The sequence below is a fragment of the Oncorhynchus masou genome, chromosome 11, assembly GCF_036934945.1.
Source record: "Oncorhynchus masou masou isolate Uvic2021 chromosome 11, UVic_Omas_1.1, whole genome shotgun sequence".
In the NCBI taxonomy this organism is placed as follows: domain Eukaryota; kingdom Metazoa; phylum Chordata; class Actinopteri; order Salmoniformes; family Salmonidae; genus Oncorhynchus; species Oncorhynchus masou.
In genome coordinates this window covers 52979984-52999468 of record NC_088222.1, presented here as the reverse complement: position 1 = coordinate 52999468, position 19485 = coordinate 52979984, and the positions used below count along the sequence as shown (strand labels likewise).

General features: G+C 49.8%; 1 protein-coding gene across 3 annotated transcripts in view; it reads right to left on the bottom strand.

Annotated features, from left to right (window-relative positions):
• LOC135548828 (rap guanine nucleotide exchange factor 6-like) overlaps nt 1-19485 on the bottom strand; it is a 137519-nt gene that overhangs the window by 23961 nt on the left and 94073 nt on the right. For all 3 annotated transcript variants that reach the window (XM_064978793.1, XM_064978794.1, XM_064978795.1), the window contains 9 exons: nt 14296-14454; nt 12915-13067; nt 12129-12293; nt 9964-10071; nt 9462-9665; nt 9156-9264; nt 8615-8858; nt 3808-3965; nt 605-845 (listed from right to left, as the gene is read on the bottom strand). In XM_064978793.1, coding sequence (XP_064834865.1) covers nt 605-845; nt 3808-3965; nt 8615-8858; nt 9156-9264; nt 9462-9665; nt 9964-10071; nt 12129-12293; nt 12915-13067; nt 14296-14454 — 1541 coding nt within the window. The remainder of the gene's footprint in view (nt 1-604; nt 846-3807; nt 3966-8614; nt 8859-9155; nt 9265-9461; nt 9666-9963; nt 10072-12128; nt 12294-12914; nt 13068-14295; nt 14455-19485) is intronic.

The following is a 19485-nucleotide window of genomic DNA, read 5'->3' as shown; positions in this document are numbered from 1 at the left end:
GAGCGGCGGCAGAGAGGGAGAGCGGCGGCAGAGAGGGAGAGCGGCGGCAGAGAGGGAGAGCGGCGGCAGAGAGGCGGCAGAGAGGGAGAGCGGCGGCAGAGAGGGAGAGCGGCGGCAGAGAGGGAGAGCGGCGGCAGAGAGGGAGAGCGGCGGCAGAGAGGGAGAGCGGCGGCAGAGGGAGAGCGGCGGCAGAGGGAGAGCGGCGGCAGAGAGGGAGAGCGGCGGCAGAGAGGGAGAGCGGCGGCAGAGAGGGAGAGCAGAGAGCGGCAGAGAGGCAGAGGGAGCGGCGGCAGAGAGGGAGAGCGGCGGCAGAGAGGGGAGAGCGGCGGCAGAGAGGGCAGACGGCGGCAGAGGGCATTTCTGGGAAGGAGAGCGGCGGCAGAGAGGGAGAGCGGCGGCAGAGAGGGAGAGCGGCGGCAGAGAGGGAGAATCTAACAAATTTTCAGACCTGAGGGGAACCAACTGGGAAGAGGTTTCACCAAACCACTGATACAGGGTCAGATCATATTATCCCATTGTGTATCCCGTTAAGGTTAAAAGATAGGATTGGGGTGGGGTAATCTGATCCCAGACCTGTATTTAAGACCACAGTCCAGTGTCTTACCTGCCGTTGAGCTGGATGCGGTCAGCTAGCTTGGAGAGCTGGTCAGGTAGCCTGCGTTGTTTGATGACGCCCTCGGGGCTGACCGACACCTCACAGAGGGAGTAGTTCTCCGGGGCCGCGCTCAGGCCAAACTCGTTGACCACGTGACTGACCACGTCCTTGGCCGTGGTGTCCTTGCTGATGATGATGTAACAGCTCTGCTGGTCGGCCTTGAACACCCGGATCACCTGGTCTGGAATGTCTGATGAGTGGAGGAGAATAACAGCTTCGAAGACTTAGGATGGATGGAAAACCAGAGTGCTTCCCAAATGGCACCCTATTCCCTACAGAGCGCACTTCTTTTTTGACCAGGACCCAAAGAGCTCTGGTCAAAAAGTAGTGCACTATATACGAAACATGGTGCCGTTTGGGACGCAGATCTCTTTCATACAGAAGCGTAAATATAGTGACCCAAAATAAGTCTCCGGCAACAAAAAAAAGTTTACAATTTCCATGGTAACCCAAAAGTTAAAAATAAGGAAGCAAACCGCCCTCGTGGCTAAGGGATACGCACGCGAGATGCATTTCCCAATATGCCAAAGGGAACAAGCACTTCATATTTTCTCTGCTTGCACATGAAAGTGCTTGTGGTCCATTACACACATCAGCAGGGTAAAACAATGAGACATGAATAGCGGAGGACGATAAGCGGTATGGGTGGAGGGAAGAGCGTGGATAAAGGCATGACATTGGAGGGAGTGAGGACGGGGGGGGGTCGCGTGCCTGGGAGCAGTCATGCAGGGAGCCTAGTGACTTCAAGAGGAAAACATAAATAAAAAGGGGGAATGGGCTGAGAGATGACCGTATCGAACACCTCCGTGTTTTCCAAGGAGTAGAGGGAAGCGGACTGTGAGGCCCAGCCATTATGGAAGCTATGTGCTCCTTTGTGGCCTCATCTCTCACTATGGCCGAGCCCATAACTAGAAACCCCATTCATTATTCCCTTTACGGCAGCAAGATCGGCAGAAACAAATCGCCGAGCCACACCAATAACACTGCAGATGAGTCTAAATACAGTGCAGTGGCTCAGCCATAATCAACCATTTCAACCTACTTAAACCAAAGGGGGGGGCGATTTGTGCCGAGGTTCTAGAGCAATCATATACCCTCCGATCATATCTAATAATTCTCTTTTCACCTCCTTGACAGGACTAAAACCGCCCTAAACGAATGAGAACGATTAACAAACCAACTATTTATTGTAAGGTGAGAAAGATGGCCTCCACACAGGAAAAGCCCATGATCCACGGAGAAAAGACTCCTGGCTCTTGGGCGGTTACCTTCGGACGTTTCTGCTGACGCAACGCTATCAGTGCCCCCCCCCCCCCCCAACACCTAACGCCCTGCCTGCTAAGCCTTTTTCCTGCTCCCTCTGTCGCAGAACCACTAGATAGAAATCCCACCTAAAGCAACATTAGCAGACAGGGGCAGCGCAACAGGGCCGGGAGGAAAGCACAGGGCCAGACACGGCGCACCATTTTAACACGAAGCTCCTTCAACATAAAAATAGTCAAACACATTCAGCCATCACGAAGGATGGGTCCCAATGAGTTGCACTACATTTGACCAGGTCCCATAGGGCTTTTTTCAAATGTAGCGCACTATGTAAGGGAACAGTGTGCTATTTGGAACGAGGCCCAAGACCTCCACGCAGAGCCCAACTTAGACTGGGGTCCATGACGTATGACACAGAGAGACGGAACTCAAAAGCTCATGAATGAGGAGGGGAAAAAATGACGGGAGGGGAAACTTGGAAGCATGAACTGAATGTTGCCAAAAGGAACACAGCCCCGGTCTTCCACTGAGACTGGGAAGAGAGCACGTAGATACTTACAGTAGAAGCCCACGGCTGGGGAAGCAGACAGAGGAGGAGAGAGAGAGAGAGAGAGGAGGGAGTGAACAGTGGTTGGAAACATGGAAGAGAAAGAGAGGACGGAGAACGTCAGCTATCCCGTTGTGGGAGGACGGAGAACGTCAGCAGGGCAGAGGGACTTTCACTAAAGCATCTGTTTATAATCAGATCAGTGTACTGGAGAGAGGGAAGGCACAGTGTGTGTCAGACAGAGAGCTGGGATCTGAGTCTGCCGCAGTCACACACACACACACACACAAGCCTTCTTACACCCAAATCAAAGGCCTAGAAGAATAACACCATACTTAACTCCAAACTCCAGTTTCTCTGATCCCCCCTCTTAATCTAATTTGAGGCTAGGCTTTGTGAGGGATTACTCCCCACACTGAGAGGGCCGCTTTGAAATGAGTGGATAGGGGAGGGGGGTCTGCACTTGTCGATGAACACCCCCCCTACCTACCCGTCAGTCACAGTGAAAGAGCCAGAGCGCAGTCGGTGGAGAAGAGAAATGGCACTAATAGAAGATGATTTATCTCCTGTCTCAGTGGGCTTGGCGGGAGGGGGTGCGGGGGGGCAGTCCTCTGCAGGCCTGCGTGATGTATTGGGGCTGCAGACTGGACCCTCTGACTGCGGGGCTGCGCTGAATGACAAACGATTGGGCAGGATAAATCAAAAGCATATTCCCCCCTCCACTCTCCTCAGGGAGGCCGCTTAGTTGTTTCAAAAATGATGGGCTCTGTCAGCGTTGTATCCCTTTCATAAGGCTCTAATTCGGTTTCATGTCCGAGCTCTTGAAATGGAAATGCTTGAGACACAGAGGAGTAACGGAACACCGGTGTGTGTGTGTGTCTGTGTGTGTATATATGTGTGTGGCGTGCTCATAATGATCAATTCTGTGATTAACCCGAGGGCCTGCAGGGCAGAGCAGTGTGAGGAGTTTCTCCAAGCAGGAAGTGCTTTCACTCTCTGTGAGAAGTGTTCCTCTCTGAGTAATTACTGCTGTCTTCCCACCGCACAGCTCCACTGTTACGCCTATTGCCGACATAACACGGTCAGAAGACCCGCTTGAAGAATGGACAAGGTAAACACTTGTGTAAAGTGCGCCCATCTTCAGTTGGTAATTGTCTCAGTGGAGTAGTGAGCAGTCTTCACTACCCAAGCAGTGATCGCCGTGTGGTGAGCATGTGAGTGAATGGGCAGATGTTGGCTAAGGGACAGTGAGTGCTTCTGCCTCTGTGTTTTTATCTCAACCTTATTTAACCAAGAAAAGAGTGTGTGTGTGTGTGTGTGTGGGTGTGTGTGTGTCTTTCACCTGCTGGATTGGAGAAGTCCAACACATTAGTGGCTGGCTGCAGCAGGTCAGGGCTGCTGGATGAGAGGCTGCCAGGGATGGGCATGATGGCCACGCTGTGCCTGCACTGCTTAGTGCCCACTATGCTGTCATCCTGAGACTGACCCACGCCACCATCACTGTGGCACAGAGAGACAGAGAGAGGGAGATGAGAGGGGATGTCAGTTCACTTTTACGAGAAGGGGCTCGAGTTTTCCCTGGTCAGGAACTCCTGGCCCCGGAGCCATATTCAATCACGCCGCATTCAAAACAAACAGTTAAAAGAAGCCTTCCTGGTCTTCTTGATATCCCTGCAATCACAGCAATCCTTTCATAGCTAGTGATGGATACTCATGGGGTTGGCTAAGATCCATCCATGAAAGATCACGTGAATGATGTGGCTGACGAGCAGGGTGCACCGAAACCAAACACAAACCAGGCCCAGGAATGACGATGACAGCCCAGTGAGCACACATACACACATCAACAAGACACGCACAGACACGCACAGACACCCAAACAAACACTATGCATGATGGATGGCAAGGATGAGAAGCCTTTGTACAGACGCCGGGGAAAAAAAACAACCTTTGTGCGTGACATTCAATCTAAGACAGACATTTCAATGGGGCTGGGATGAGAGGTCTGCTCGCCGGGCCTGCCTCTCTGTGAGTATGTCTAGAGTCAACTCTCGAGGGTAAACAGGGACAGGGAGAGACATCAGCATTAAAAGGGTCTGATATGCAAATGGGATCCTTTTGACGAATGGTCTCATTACGATTGGGGGATGCGGTGGTGTCTTTGTGGCTGGATGCCACTCCCCTGATGGTGTCAGAACACCAACACACCAACATCAGGCCTCCAGGACACAGCTCTAATTGACTGTTTCCGTACTAAACGGCCCTCGCAGCTGCTGGAGACGGAAGGGGACGTGGCTGATGTGTAAAGCGATATTTCAGCCTCGGCCTAATTTCCCAAAATTGGTTCAAATTAGGTTACGGTCAGTAAGAATTTGGCTTGTGGTTAAGGTAAGGATCAGTTTTAGATTTTGGGATGCTGGTCAGAAACGTTGCCCCCCCATCCCACAGGTGGACTAACCGATTGACACTTCCAAGGCCCCTCCTCCCCCAAATGACAAACACAGACTGATACGGGACCAACAAAGCCTGCTACTCCCAGATCCTTTTGTGCGGTCTTGCCAACGCTGGCTTGGCGTGACAATGACCATAGGGCTTGACAAGATACTACAAAGAGACCAGGGACCATGGTAAGCGCGGTTAGCAGAGCGCACATAACAACTTACCGACATAGATACGCCATAAAACCAAGACACCAAATGTCAGACATAACGTACCGACATAGACACACTATAAACAGAATGTAGACATAGACACACAGAAACATACACGCGTCACAGATGGGAATCCATCATCTGTACTACCGCAGAAAGTCCTAATGCCAATCACATTCCTCAGTGACTTGAGATTCAACCAAACGTTTAAACTCTACTGCCTCAAATCTCAGTCTTTGCCCTCCGCGATCCGAGGTGCTTCAGATGTCTACATTACGCCGAGGTTAGTTACGCGAGCACTTTTTAGGCTACTATTATAGGCAAGCACCTTACCATGTTACACCTCAATCCCAATCGAATTCATACATGCCATTTCCTTTAGGCTACGGTGTGTTGCATGCAGAAAATGTGGAGCGAAGCACTATGGGATGTGAAGCCGACAAAATGAGAAGAAAGCTGCACATGGAAGCACAAACGAGCGTAGAATCACCCTGAACTCGACACAATACTTCACCGTATTCTCAAACTCTACTCTAACCGACCATGAAGCTGCGGAGAATTCCACAGAGGGGACTAAACAGGTAGGGAAGGAACAGCAGAGAACGTCGACACGTTTCATTCAAGGAGCACTTGAATTTGTTAAGCGCCTCCGTAGCTTTAGGAATGCGTGCAGAGATTCTGAAGGATTTTTGTTTCGCATGAAGATCCCAATGCAGTCCTCTGGCTTTCCGTTAAAAAAGGTCATTGCTGAATTCATCCCAGCCTACAATGACTGTGTGCGCCCGCGTCAGAAACGGCACCCTATGCCCTACATAGTGCACTGAATGCCCAGGGCACATATAGGGAAAAGGGTCCCAATTTGGAACACATGCTGTGTTTTCTCCACGTTGCCAGTGAATGAGGGAACTAAATCACACAACAAGTGTCTTACCCAAAGAGTCCCCTGTGCAGGTGAGGCAGTTAGAGGAGGGACAGAGGACAGTGAAGAGCATGAGAACAACAGAACAACAAGGCTGCAGTACAGTACAGTGTGCCAGTGGCATGTTTGCACTGAGCAGCAACAACACAGACAGGCAGATAAACGAAGGGACGAGGGGCAAGGCCACAGTATCCAGACACTGGACGTTACACACACACACAGACAGACAGTAGACTCATACAGATGGACATTGATTAAATGTACCACAGTGGAGGCTGCGGAGGGGAGGACGGCTCATAATAAAGGCTGGAACAGAGCAAACGGAATGGCATCAAACCAGGTGCTTGATACCATTCCAGGGATTCCGCTCCAGCCGTTACCACGAGTCCATCCCCCTGCCAATGAAGGTGCCACCAACCTCCTGTGATGTACCTACACACATCTCAGTCAAACGCACATGGGCAGACACAAAAGTAGCGAATATTTTTTTCCTTATTTAGTTGAACCAATCATCATTGACCTAACTGATAACCTCACACTAATCAAATATACTAAAAGTATTGAATATACATTTACACATCCAATATACGCTGAGTGTACAAGACATAGACTGACCAGGGGAATCCAGGTGAAAGCAATGTTCCCTTATTGATGTGACCTGCTAAATCCACCTCAATCAGTGTAGATGAAGGGGAGAATACCGGTTAAAGAAGGATTTTTAATCCTTGAGACAATTAAGACATGGATTGTGTATGAGTGCCATTCAGAGGGTGAATGAGCAAGACACAACATTGAAGTGCCTTTGAACGGGGTATGGCAGTAGGTGCCAGGCGCACCAGTTTAAGTGTCAAGAACTGCAACGCTGCCGAGTTATTCACGCTCAACAGTTTCCCGTGTGTATCAAGAATGGTCCGCCACCCAAAGGACACCCAGCCAACAACTGTGGGAAGCATTGGCGTCAACATGGGCCAGCATCCCTGTGGAACGCTTTTGACAGCTTGTCGAGTCCAAGCTCTGACAAATTGAGGCTGTTCTGAGGTTAAAATAGGGTGCAACTCAATATTATGTCGTAAATGTTTTGTACACTCAGTGCACATTTACATCAGGAAACCCACAGGACAGCCCGCTTTGGACAAATGGCTGATATATCTACTTATACACTTTTAAACACAGATAATGAGTACAAGAATGAGAGTTTAAGAGGTTAGATGATACATACCCTGGCTATCCCTTGCAGTCGCCTCGTCAAATCACCACCATTCGTGTCCAGCTCAAACTACCTAGTCTATTGGCTGCCAATGAAATCCCAGTAAATCAACTGGTTGATCAATATATGACCCAGCAGCAAAGCCAGGCAGTCATGTGACTTGCCTACTGTAGAATAATGCAGGGAGTAGCCTACTTTTTTACTATTTCTTTATTTAAAATTTATTTAACAAGGCAAGTCAGTTAAGAACAAATTCTTATTTTCAACGACGGCCTAGGAACAGCGGGTTAACTGCCTTGTCCAGGGGCAGAACAACAGATTTTTATACCTCGTCAGCTCGGGGATTCGATCTTGCAACCGTCCCGGTTACTAGTCCGACGCTCTAACCACGAGGCTACCCTGCCGCCACTAGGCTACCTTCCCTGACCTTCCACCGCCATCAGAAAAGGCACATGACTCAAGTATCACACGTGGAATAAAGGTGGAGACCTGTGCTCTTCGCCACTGTTTATACACTACGTCTGGGTCCCAAACGGTTCACCATTCCCCCTATGGGCCCTGGTCAAAACAAAGGCGGGGAATAGGGTGCCGATTGGCACACAGCCTAAGTGGAGAGAAGAGGACATGTTCCATCACACCAGCAGCCCGATGAGTTGACAACGTAAGGCCAAGCATCAGAAGTGACTGACGTCTGAAATCATACACTGACTTCACAGGAAGAACAACCACACACAAAGCTGTCGATGACGCTGACCGTAATCGCTAGCTACTAGCATGCGCCGCGGTGAGCCACTACCACGTTCTATCATAGATAGACGACTAAAGAAGCGTGATGCTCCCCAATCAGTCTCTCTCATCTCCACTCTCTCTAAGTCCCCGCAGAGTAAATGGAATAAAACATGAATGAAAGCGATGTGATTTAGATACAGTTGTTGGTTGGCTATGGCAGATGAATGGCTCAATGATGCTAAACGGTTTCGTGAAATGCAGGGTGATTACACTACGAGCTGACGGAGCAGAGAGTGCGTCGAGGGGAAAGGCAGAACTTTACGTGAGAGCGTTGCCAACGTCTCCCTGGGCAAGTAACACTGTTTCGTTCTCACCCTGCACTGAAACAGTACGAATCATAACGAGTCCAATGGAAGGTATGAAATCGGACTAAAATTGCATGTTTATGTTTTCAAAGAACAGACCCTCCCCCCCAAAAGCTTTTCCTTTAATCTACAATAACTTTAAAAGCTTTTAAGGGTAGTGCGAAAGAGAATGGTCCAGCTGTCGCTGACATGGAGCGCAATCAAAGATGATGACTATGACAATGACTTCCCTTTACCTTAAAGCCCAGATAAACAAATACAACACAATACTCTCCTACCTGAAGGGTTTAGGTGGTAGGATGCTGAAGCGGGTCTTCTCTAGCATCTTCCTGATCTTGTTCCGTCCTCCAGAAACGGTGTTGGCCTTCATCTTCTTGGTGGCCTTGTGGTCTGTGGGGAACTCCATGTCTCCAGGCAGGTCCGGGATGGAGAAGCGGTTGCCCTTCTTCTCCTGGATCTTGGGAATGTGCGGAACGCCATTCTTCTTCTCGTGAACGATCCGGCTTAGCAGCTCTTTGAACACTGGGGAGAGGAGTGAAAGTGGGTGAATGGCAAGACGCAGGTCACAGAACTAGGGTTGTAAAATCCTGGGAACGTTTGCCAAATTCCCAGGTTTTCCCAGAAAGTACGGTTGGAAGACTTGGGAAACTTGAGAAAGTTACAAGCATTTTGCAACCCAACACACGACTGGCCAAAGATACAGACACAGGCACTGACCCAGGTACAGACAACTGTTGACATCTGGCATTTTAATCTCAGATGATCCTGCATCTTTAACGATAAAATCCTAGTTATGGTAAGAGGGCAGATTGTACTAACCGAAGATGTTGGTCTTGACTGTGAGGGAGAGGTGTGTGTTGTTCCTCAGGAAGTCCATAGCTTTGATGTAGGAGATGTTCTCAAAGTTCTGACCATTGATCTCCATTATCTGAACGAGGAAAAGACAAGAGAGCTTTGAGTCAAACTGCACTTGTTACTGAAAATACCCGCAAAGGGCATGTGAACAGCAATCTGAACCGTATGAAATGGAAGAGAAACGTCGACTTCAAAAAGCCACACCGTTTATCTTTGACTAGTAAAAGTACAATATAAAAGCAGCACAACACGAGTAAACACTTCTCCTACCTGGTCTCCCCGTTTGAGTCCGGCCTCCGCGGCCTTGCTCCCCCCCTCCACCGACTCCACGAAGATGCCGAAGCCCCTCTCGCTGCCGCCATGCAGGCTGAAGTAGAGCGGGGACTCTCTGGACGGTTTCTGCAGGGTGATCTGCCTCCACTTGGCCTTGGCTGCGCACGCTATGTTCAGCAGCCTCAGGTGACCCTTCATTTTCTAAAAGGAACAGAACAGGCTTCAACACCTGCTCGCTCACCTGACCTGGGCTCACAGCGAACACACCTGGCTCAACCGCAGAGTTGTTACGCCCAGAAGCTCCGCACGTCTGTCTGACCACAGAGTGAAGCTGAAGGTGTGAGTTTAGAGACGGCGAGAACACCTATTCATTCTATGGTGCACTGCTTTTGACCAGGGCTCATAGTGCTTTGGTCAATAGTAGTGCACTATAGGGAATGGAGTGCCATTTGGGACGCACCGTTAGTATAGACACAATATGGGAACAATATGATCTTACTGTGGTTTCCAGCAGCTTCTCGAAGTCTTCAAGGAACCTTGTCATGGCCGGGTCACCTTCAAAGTCGTTGAAATGGTTGTTCACCCATAGCAACACTATGCGTGTCACCTGCACAGCGAAACACAAGGCTGTCAAAGCTTAGTCAACTGACTTCATTAGAGAATCCTGTATATTTTCACCAAAAAAAAGCAAGCAATCTCCAAACTTCAAACATTCCATTTTAGCAGAGGTTAAAGACACAGTACCTTCAGAAATAATTCATACCTCTTGACTTGTCCCACACTTTGTTGTGTTACACCCCAAATTCAAAATGGGTTACATATATGTTTTACTCACCAATCTACACACAATACTCCATAATGACAAAGTGAAAACATGTTTCTAGAAATATTAGCAAATGTATTGAAATTGAAATACAGAAATATGTCATTTACATTAGGTATTCACATCCATTTATACTGTGATGCTCCAAATCGAGCTAGGGGTGCATACAATTTATTTTGATCATGCTTGAGATTTCACGACAACTTGAATAGAAAAACACCTGTCTATATAAGATCCTACCGTTGACCGTGTGTGCCAGAGCAGAATCTATACCATGAAGTCCGAGGAACTGTCCGTAGATCTCCGAGAGGGAATTGTGGGAAAGGGTATGAAAACTTTTCTAGAGCGTTGAAAGTTTCCGAGTACAGTGGTCTCCATCATTGGGAAGTGGAAAAAAATATGGAACTACCCAGACTCCTACCTAGAGATGTTCGTCCATCCAAACTAAGAAACCGGGCAAAAAGGACCTTGGTCAAGGAGGTAACCCAGAATCAAATGACCACTCTGACAGAACTACAGAGTTCCTCGGCTGAGATGGGAGATCCTCTACAGCACGTCACCGAACTGGGTTTTATGGGAGAGCGGACAGATGGGAGCCGCTACTGAGAAATAGGCACCGTTAGCAAAAAGGCGTGTGAAAGACTGAGATCATTAGGCAACAGATTTTGTGGTCTGATAAAACAAAAACGGAACTATTTGGCCTGAATGCAAAGCCTTACGTCTGGAGAAAACCAGGCACAGCTCATCACCCATCTAACACCAGACCCACCGTGAAGCATGGCGGTGGAAGCATCATGTTATGGGGATGCATTTCAGCGGCAAGGACTGGGAGACTGGTAAGGATAGGGGGGAACAATGAATGGAGCCATATACAGGTAGATCCTGGATGAGAATCTGCTTCAGAGAGCAAACAACCTTAGAATGTACATTTTCACCCTAGTCTAACAGGACAATGACCGTAAGCATAGATACAAAGCAATGCTGTAATGGCTTCCCTCTTCACTCACTTCACTAATTGCGCCACTCCCCATCTAACTTAACAGAGTTTGAGAAAATCTGCAAGGAAGAACGGGAGAAAATCCACAAATCCAAATGTGCAAAGCTGATAGCGACATAGCCAAGACGACTCAAAGCAGTAATCACCGCCAAAGGCGCTTCTACAAAGTACTAAACACTCAGGGGAATGAATACTTGATATATCTGTATTTCATTTTCACTAAATTTGCAAACATTTCAAAAAACATGTTTCCACTTTGTCATTACGGGGTATTTGTGTGTAGATGGGTGAGAGAGAAACAAGATATGAAATCTATTTTGAATTCAGGCTGTAACACAAACATTAGTGGAATAAGTCAAGGGATATGAATACTTTCTGAACGCACTCTATCATAGGTGAGGTGAGATGACAAACATGTATTTCTCAGTAATCTTTCTTTGAACTGCAAGAGTCCGGAAAAGCAGTGGCTGAAAAATAAAAATAAGAGTCACATTGTTCTAATCTAAGCAAAGGTCATCTTCGAACGCAATGAAGCAACCACACCGCAGACAGAGCTACAAACAGCGACTCTCTCTTTGAGGGGAAGGGCCCCTTTAAGAGGAAGAATGATTATGCGACAAATGACATCCCAATAAAGACTATCGACAGCACAAGGCTAATCGTATGTTAAATCATTTATGCACTATGAGAGTATCTGGACGGGACACATCCCCCGTACAACAAAGAACGCTGACCTGGCACAAGTTGTATTGATTACTGTGTAGCATACCCACGCCTTCACATAAGGAAGCAGGCACAACGCAAACACACACACATGTGCACGCTCACACAGTACTGTACACACCGTGTCTCTGAGGCTGTCGACTTTGAACCACTCGAGCAGCTTCTTGCCGACTTCCATGGGGCTGGAGAGGAAGGTGCGGTAGGTGAGGAGGAAGTCTTCGATGTAGGTGGGGTCCACTACCGATGGCTCCTCCACCAGGTGCAATATCAAACGCTCTGGGGTGCCCTGAGTGGACAGACACACATGAAATCACCACTGCATTCCAACTCTCAATTCGATCCAATACGATTTTGTAAGTCCCCTCGGCAGCAATTAAGGCAGTATTTTCACCAAGGAGATCAGAGTCATTTTGGATTACTTTAAGAAAAAGTGGAATAGGGTGAAAGGACTTCAAAGCAAACCTTGTGTGAACAGTCACCTGACAAGAAGAGATCGCCAAGGAAACCGAGTGTGTTTTTAGGGCAATAGTAATTAAAGTGAGCCGTTTTCAAATGATTGAAAGACGAGAATACAGAAGTGAGGATCAGATCAGCAGCAGGCACCCATCTGTACTGTAGGTGTTTGGGGGAGCGAAGGAGTCTTAGTACAGTATATACATATGAGATGAGTAATGTAGGGTATGTAAACAAAGTGGCATAGTTTAAAGTGGCTAGAGATACATGCATTACATAAAGATGCAGTAGATGATATAGAGTACAGTATATACATATACATATGAGATGAGTAATGTAGGGTATATAAACATTATATTAAGTGGCATTGTCACAGGTAGGTGGTCTCTGCATACATTCAAACCAGACAATTATGACCATTTCTTATGACCAACTCTTATATTTTGTTCCTCACCTTGATGACGATGTGCCCCTTCCTGGTGCCGCTGCGGTCCAGCTCGCGATGTTCCTTCACCATCACGATCTCTCCCTCCTCCTCCACCTTGTGCGTGTTCTTCTCCACATGGTTGAGGATCCGCCAGTAGTCCTCTTGGGCGATGCACACAAACTGGTCCACAATGACATGGGGACAGCGGGTGAACTTATAGTACAGGAGCCTGGTGCTCCGCACTAGAACTGGGTACTCAAACAGTAACACGGAAGAACCCCGGGAGCAGGAGAGAGGCATGGCAGGGATGGATGACTGGTGGCTAGTGCTACTGGTCCAGCAATGCTAGTCTACAAGCGAACAGACAAGCTCCACTCCTATGGCAACTGGTCCATCTATGATAGCATAATGTGGCTGGTGTTTACTATCTTGGTCCTGCTTACTCTCCCCGAGCTAACGTTCACCTGGCTGAAAGGTCAAGCTACACACCCCTGGCTGGTGTTCACCTTTCTGCCTGCGGCCGTCTCGCTGAGCTGTCGTTCAGGGTGTGAAACTGTGACAGAAAACAACGCTTCTGGTGAAAGAGCTCTTCAAGGAACTAGACATTGTTGGTGTAGAAACTGTGGAGTGACCGAGAGATCAGCTCAAACCACTTCTCGAGAGGCAGGCTACATTTACAACTGCTGCCTCCTATCTCTATATTAAGACCCGGTTCCTCTTGTGCATGACTCAGCAACAGCTCTTCAACCGAGCCTCTCCTTTGCTTGTGACAGTCAACACCGTTTTAAAGAGATTAAACACCATCTTAAGCGCTTACAAATTGGAATTTCGTAACATATCATATGAATTGCAGATTAAAATATTTTTATTGCAGGACGTGACGTATCATAGAAATGGAATACGTCGTACACCATTGTGCTCTATTTTCGGGGACCCATTTTGGCTCTTGGGTGCTACATTGAAAACTACTGGCTGAAATTATACAAAACCACTGAAGCGTCACTTACATTTACACCATAGATCCCAACACTACGTTTATACCACCCATCTCTGTACTCGCAAGGAATACAAGAACACCGCCATCTTAATCTTCCAACCAGATTGTCAAAAGGGAATGAAAAGTTCCCATTTCATTTCTCGATGAGGCTGCTCCTTGCTCAGTATAATGGGGTTATCATAGCAGTCTGACAAGAGGTCTCGACTCGAGTGGCCATTCACCGTGAAATGAAAGTCAGCGCCCCCAAACGGCAACCCTAATCACTATATTTTGTACTGCTTTTGAGCAGGATCCAGTAGGGTCCCAGGGCCTGTAGTGTACTATACAGGAAATAGGGTGCGATTTGAGACTCCGGCCTAGGAGTCCAGATGCTAGGAGTCCAAATATCTCGCTGAGAGAAGAGCAACTCACCTGGCAGTCGTCCCCCTTGGTGCGCACCACTCCGCTCATGTACTGCTTGTCCAGGGAGGGGGAGATGCCGAAGCTGTTGCCCATGCAGAGGGTCTCCATGCGGCTGTCTGGATGGCTGATCTCCACCGCCCCGTTCAGGATCACATACCACAGGTCCAGCTGGGAGGGGGGGGGGAGAACAGTGATGACAGCAGCAGTGCCAAACACCATCACTAAAACAGGGACTGACTAACTGACAGGCTGACTGACTAGCATGCTGACTGACTGACTTGCTGACTGACTAGCATGCTGACTGACTGACTTGCTGACTGACAGGCTGACTGACAGGCTGACTGGCTAACATGCTGACTGACTGACTAACATGCTGACTGACAGGCTGACTGGCTGACTGACTGACTTGCTGACTGACTGACTTGCTGACTGACTGACTTGCTGACTGACTGACTTGCTGACTGACTGACTTGCTGACTGACTGACTTGCTGACTGACTAACATGCTGACTGACTAACATGCTGACTGACTGACTGACAGGCTGACTGACTGACAGGCTGACTGACTAACATGCTGACTGACTAACATGCTGACTGACTAACATGCTGACTGACTAACATGCTGACTGACTGACTTGCTGACTGACTGACTTGCTGACAGGCTGACCGAATAACATGCTGACTGACTGACTTGATGACTGACTGACAGGCTGACTGACTAACATGCTGACTGACTGACAGGCTGACTGACTAACATGCTGACTGACTGACAGGCTGACTGACTGACAGGCTGACTGACTGACAGGCTGACTGACAGGCTGACTGACTAACATGCTGACTGACTGACAGGCTGACTGACTAACATGCTGACTGACTGACAGGCTGACTGACTGACAGGCTGACTGACAGGCTGACTGACTGACTAACATGCTGACTGACTGACAGGCTGACTGACTGACAGGCTGACTGACTGACTGACAAGCTGACTGACAGGCTGACTGACTAACATGCTGACTGACAGGCTGACTGACTAACATGCTGACTGACTAACATGCTGACTGAATAACGTGCTGACTGACTGACAGGCTGACTGACTGACTAACATGCTGACTGACTGACTAACATGCTGACTGACTAACATGCTGACTGACTGACATGCTGACTGACTGACAGGCTGACTGACTAACATGCTGACTGACTAACATGCTGACTGACAGGCTGACTGACTGACTGACAAGCTGACTGACAGGCTGACTGACTAACATGCTGACTGACTAACATGCTGACTGACTAACATGCTGACTGACAGGCTGACTGACTGACTAACATGTTGACTGACTAACATGCTGACTGACTAACATGCTGACTGACTAACATGCTGACTGACTAACATGCTGACTGACTAACATGCTGACTGACTAACATGCTGACTGACTGACAGGCTGACTGACTGACTAACATGCTGACTGACTGACAGGCTGACTGACTGACTAACATGTTGACTGACTAACAGGCTGACTGACTGACAGGCTGACTGACTAACATGCTGACTGACTAACATGCTGACTGACTGACATGCTGACTGACTAACATGCTGACTGACTAACATGCTGACTGACAGGCTGACTGACTGACTAACATGCTGACTGACTAACATGCTGACTGACTAACATGCTGACTGACTAACATGCTGACTGACTGACAGGCTGACTGACTAACATGCTGACTGACTGACTAACATGCTGACTGACTAACATGCCGACTGACTGACTAACATGCTGACTGACTGACTAACATGCTGACTGACTGACAGGCTGACTGACTAACATGCTGACTGACTAACATGCTGACTGACTGACATGCTGACTGACAGACTGACTGACTGACTAACATGCTGACTGACTGACACAGGCTGACTGACTAACATGCTGACTGACTAACATGCTGACTGACTAACATGCCGACTGACTAACATGCCGACTGACTAACATGCTGACTGACTAACATGCTGACTGACTAACATGCTGACTGACTAACATGCTGACTGACTGACAGGCTGACTGACTGACTAACATGCTGACTGACTAACATGCTGACTGACTAACATGCTGACTGACTGACAGGCTGACTGACATGCAGACTGACTAACATGCTGACTGACTAACATGCTGACTGACTAACATGCTGACTGACTAACATGCTGACTGACTGACTGACTAACATGCTGACTGACTAACATGCTGACTGACTGACAGGCTGACTGACTGACAGGCTGACTGACTGACATGCTGACTGACTAACATGCTGACTGACTAACATGCTGACTGACTAACATGCTGACTGACTAACATGCTGACTGACTGACAGGCTGACTGACAGGCTGACTGGCTAACATGCTGACTGACTAACATGCTGACTGACAGGCTGACTGACTGACTGACAGGCTGACTGACTGACAGGCTGACTGACTGACTAACATGTTGACTGACTAACATGCTGACTGACTAACATGCTGACTGACTAACATGCTGACTGACTGACATGCTGACTGACTAACATGCTGACTGACTAACATGCTGACTGACTGACAGGCTGACTGACTGACAGGCTGACTGACTGACTAACATGCTGACTGACTGACAGGCTGACTGACTGACAGGCTGACTGGCTGAACAGCATAATAGAGGAGATGCTTTTATGGACCTTCACTCAAAGTAATCATTGTTGCCTGGTATTATAATGTGTCTCTGGATGTGGTATACAGAGCTTGAGCGAACCGAAGACGTTCTCCAAAAGCGAAAGTGTGTTGTCCAACCTTATGAATCTCGGCACTAACGTGCGCAGAACAGCGGGCGCTGGAGCCCCATATCACACTGCAGACTAGGGGTGAGGTGTGTGTGCAGAACAGCGGGCGCTGGAGCCCCATATCACACTGCAGACTAGGGGTGAGGTGTGTGTGCAGAACAGCGGGCGCTGGAGCCCCATATCACACTGCGGACTAGGGGTGAGGTGTGTGTGCAGAACAGCGGGCGCTGGAGCCCCATATCACACTGCAGACTAGGGGTGAGGTGTGTGTGCAGAACAGCGGGCGCTGGAGCCCCATATCACACTGCAGACTAGGGGTGAGGTGTGTGTGTAGAACAGCGGGCGCTGGAGCCCCATATCACACTGCAGACTAGGGGGGAGGTGTGTGTGCAGAACAGCGGGCGCTGGAGCCCCATATCACACTGCAGACTAGGGGTGAGGTGTGTGTGTAGAACAGCGGGCGCTGGAGCCCCATATCACACTGCAGACTAGGGGGGAGGTGTGTGTGCAGAACAGCGGGCGCTGGAGCCCCATATCACACTGCAGACTAGGGGTGAGGTGTGTGTGTAGAACAGCGGGCGCTGGAGCCCCATATCACACTGCAGACTAGGGGTGAGGTGTGTGTGCAGAACAGCGGGCGCTGGAGCCCCATATCACACTGCAGACTAGGGGGAGGTGTGTGTGCAGAACAGCGGGCGCTGGAGCCCCATATCACACTGCAGACTAGGGGTGAGGTGTGTGTGCAGAACAGCGGGCGCTGGAGCCCCATATCACACTGCAGACTAGGGGTGAGGTGTGTGTGCAGAACAGCGGGCGCTGGAGCCCCATATCACACTGCAGACTAGGGGTGAGGTGTGTGTGCAGAACAGCGGGCGCTGGAGCCCCATATCACACTGCAGACTAGGGGTGAGGTGTGTGTGCAGAACAGCGGGCGCTGGAGCCCCATATCAGACTGCAGACTAGGGGTGAGGTGTGTGTGTAGAACAGCGGGCGCTGGAGCCCCATATCACACTGCAGACTAGGGGTGAGGTGTGTGTGCAGAACAGCGGGCGCTGGAGCCCCATATCACACTGCAGACTAGGGGTGAGGTGTGTGTGCAGAACAGCGGGCGCTGGAGCCCCATATCACACTGCAGACTAGGGGTGAGGTGTGTGTGCAGAACAGCGGGCGCTGGAGCCCCATATCACACTGCAGACTAGGGGTGAGGTGTGTGTGCAGAACAGCGGGCGCTGGAGCCCCATATCACACTGCGGACTAGGGGTGAGGTGTGTGTGCAGAACAGCGGGCGCTGGAGCCCCATATCACACTGCAGACTAGGGGTGAGGTGTGTGTGCAGAACAGCGGGCGCTGGAGCCCCATATCACACTGCAGACTAGGGGTGAGGTGTGTGTGCAGAACAGCGGGCGCTGGAGCCCCATATCACACTGCAGACTAGGGGGAGGTGTGTGTGCAGAACAGCGGGCGCTGGAGCCCCATATCACACTGCAGACTAGGGGGAGGTGTGTGTGCAGAACAGCGGGCGCTGGAGCCCCATATCACACTGCAGACTAGGGGTGAGAACAGCGGGCGCTGGAGCCCCATATCACACTGCAGACTAGGGGTGAGGTGTGTGTGCAGAACAGCGGGCGCTGGAGCCCCATATCACACTGCAGACTAGGGGTGAGGTGTGTGTGCAGAACAGCGGGCGCTGGAGCCCCATATCACACTGCAGACTAGGGGTGAGGTGTGTGTGCAGAACAGCGGGCGCTGGAGCCCCATATCACACTGCAGACTAGGGGTGAGGTGTGTGTGCAGAACAGCGGGCGCTGGAGCCCCATATCACACTGCAGACTAGGGGTGAGGTGTGTGTGCAGAACAGCGGGCGCTGGAGCCCCATATCACACTGCAGACTAGGGGTGAGGTGTGTGTGCAGAACAGCGGGCGCTGGAGCCCCATATCACACTGCAGACTAGGGGTGAGGTGTGTGTGCAGAACAGCGGGCGCTGGAGCCCCATATCAGACTGCAGACTAGGGGTGAGTGTGTGTGTAGAACAGCGGGCGCTGGAGCCCCATATCACACTGCAGACTAGGGGTGAGGTGTGTGTGCAGAACAGCGGGCGCTGGAGCCCCATATCACACTGCAGACTAGGGGTGAGGTGTGTGTGCAGAACAGCGGGCGCTGGAGCCCCATATCACACTGCAGACTAGGGGTGAGGTGTGTGTGCAGAACAGCGGGCGCTGGAGCCCCATATCACACTGCAGACTAGGGGTGAGGTGTGTGTGCAGAACAGCGGGCGCTGGAGCCCCATATCACACTGCAGACTAGGGGTGAGGTGTGTGTGCAGAACAGCGGGCGCTGGAGCCCCATATCAGACTGCAGACTAGGGGTGAGGTGTGTGTGCAGAACAGCGGGCGC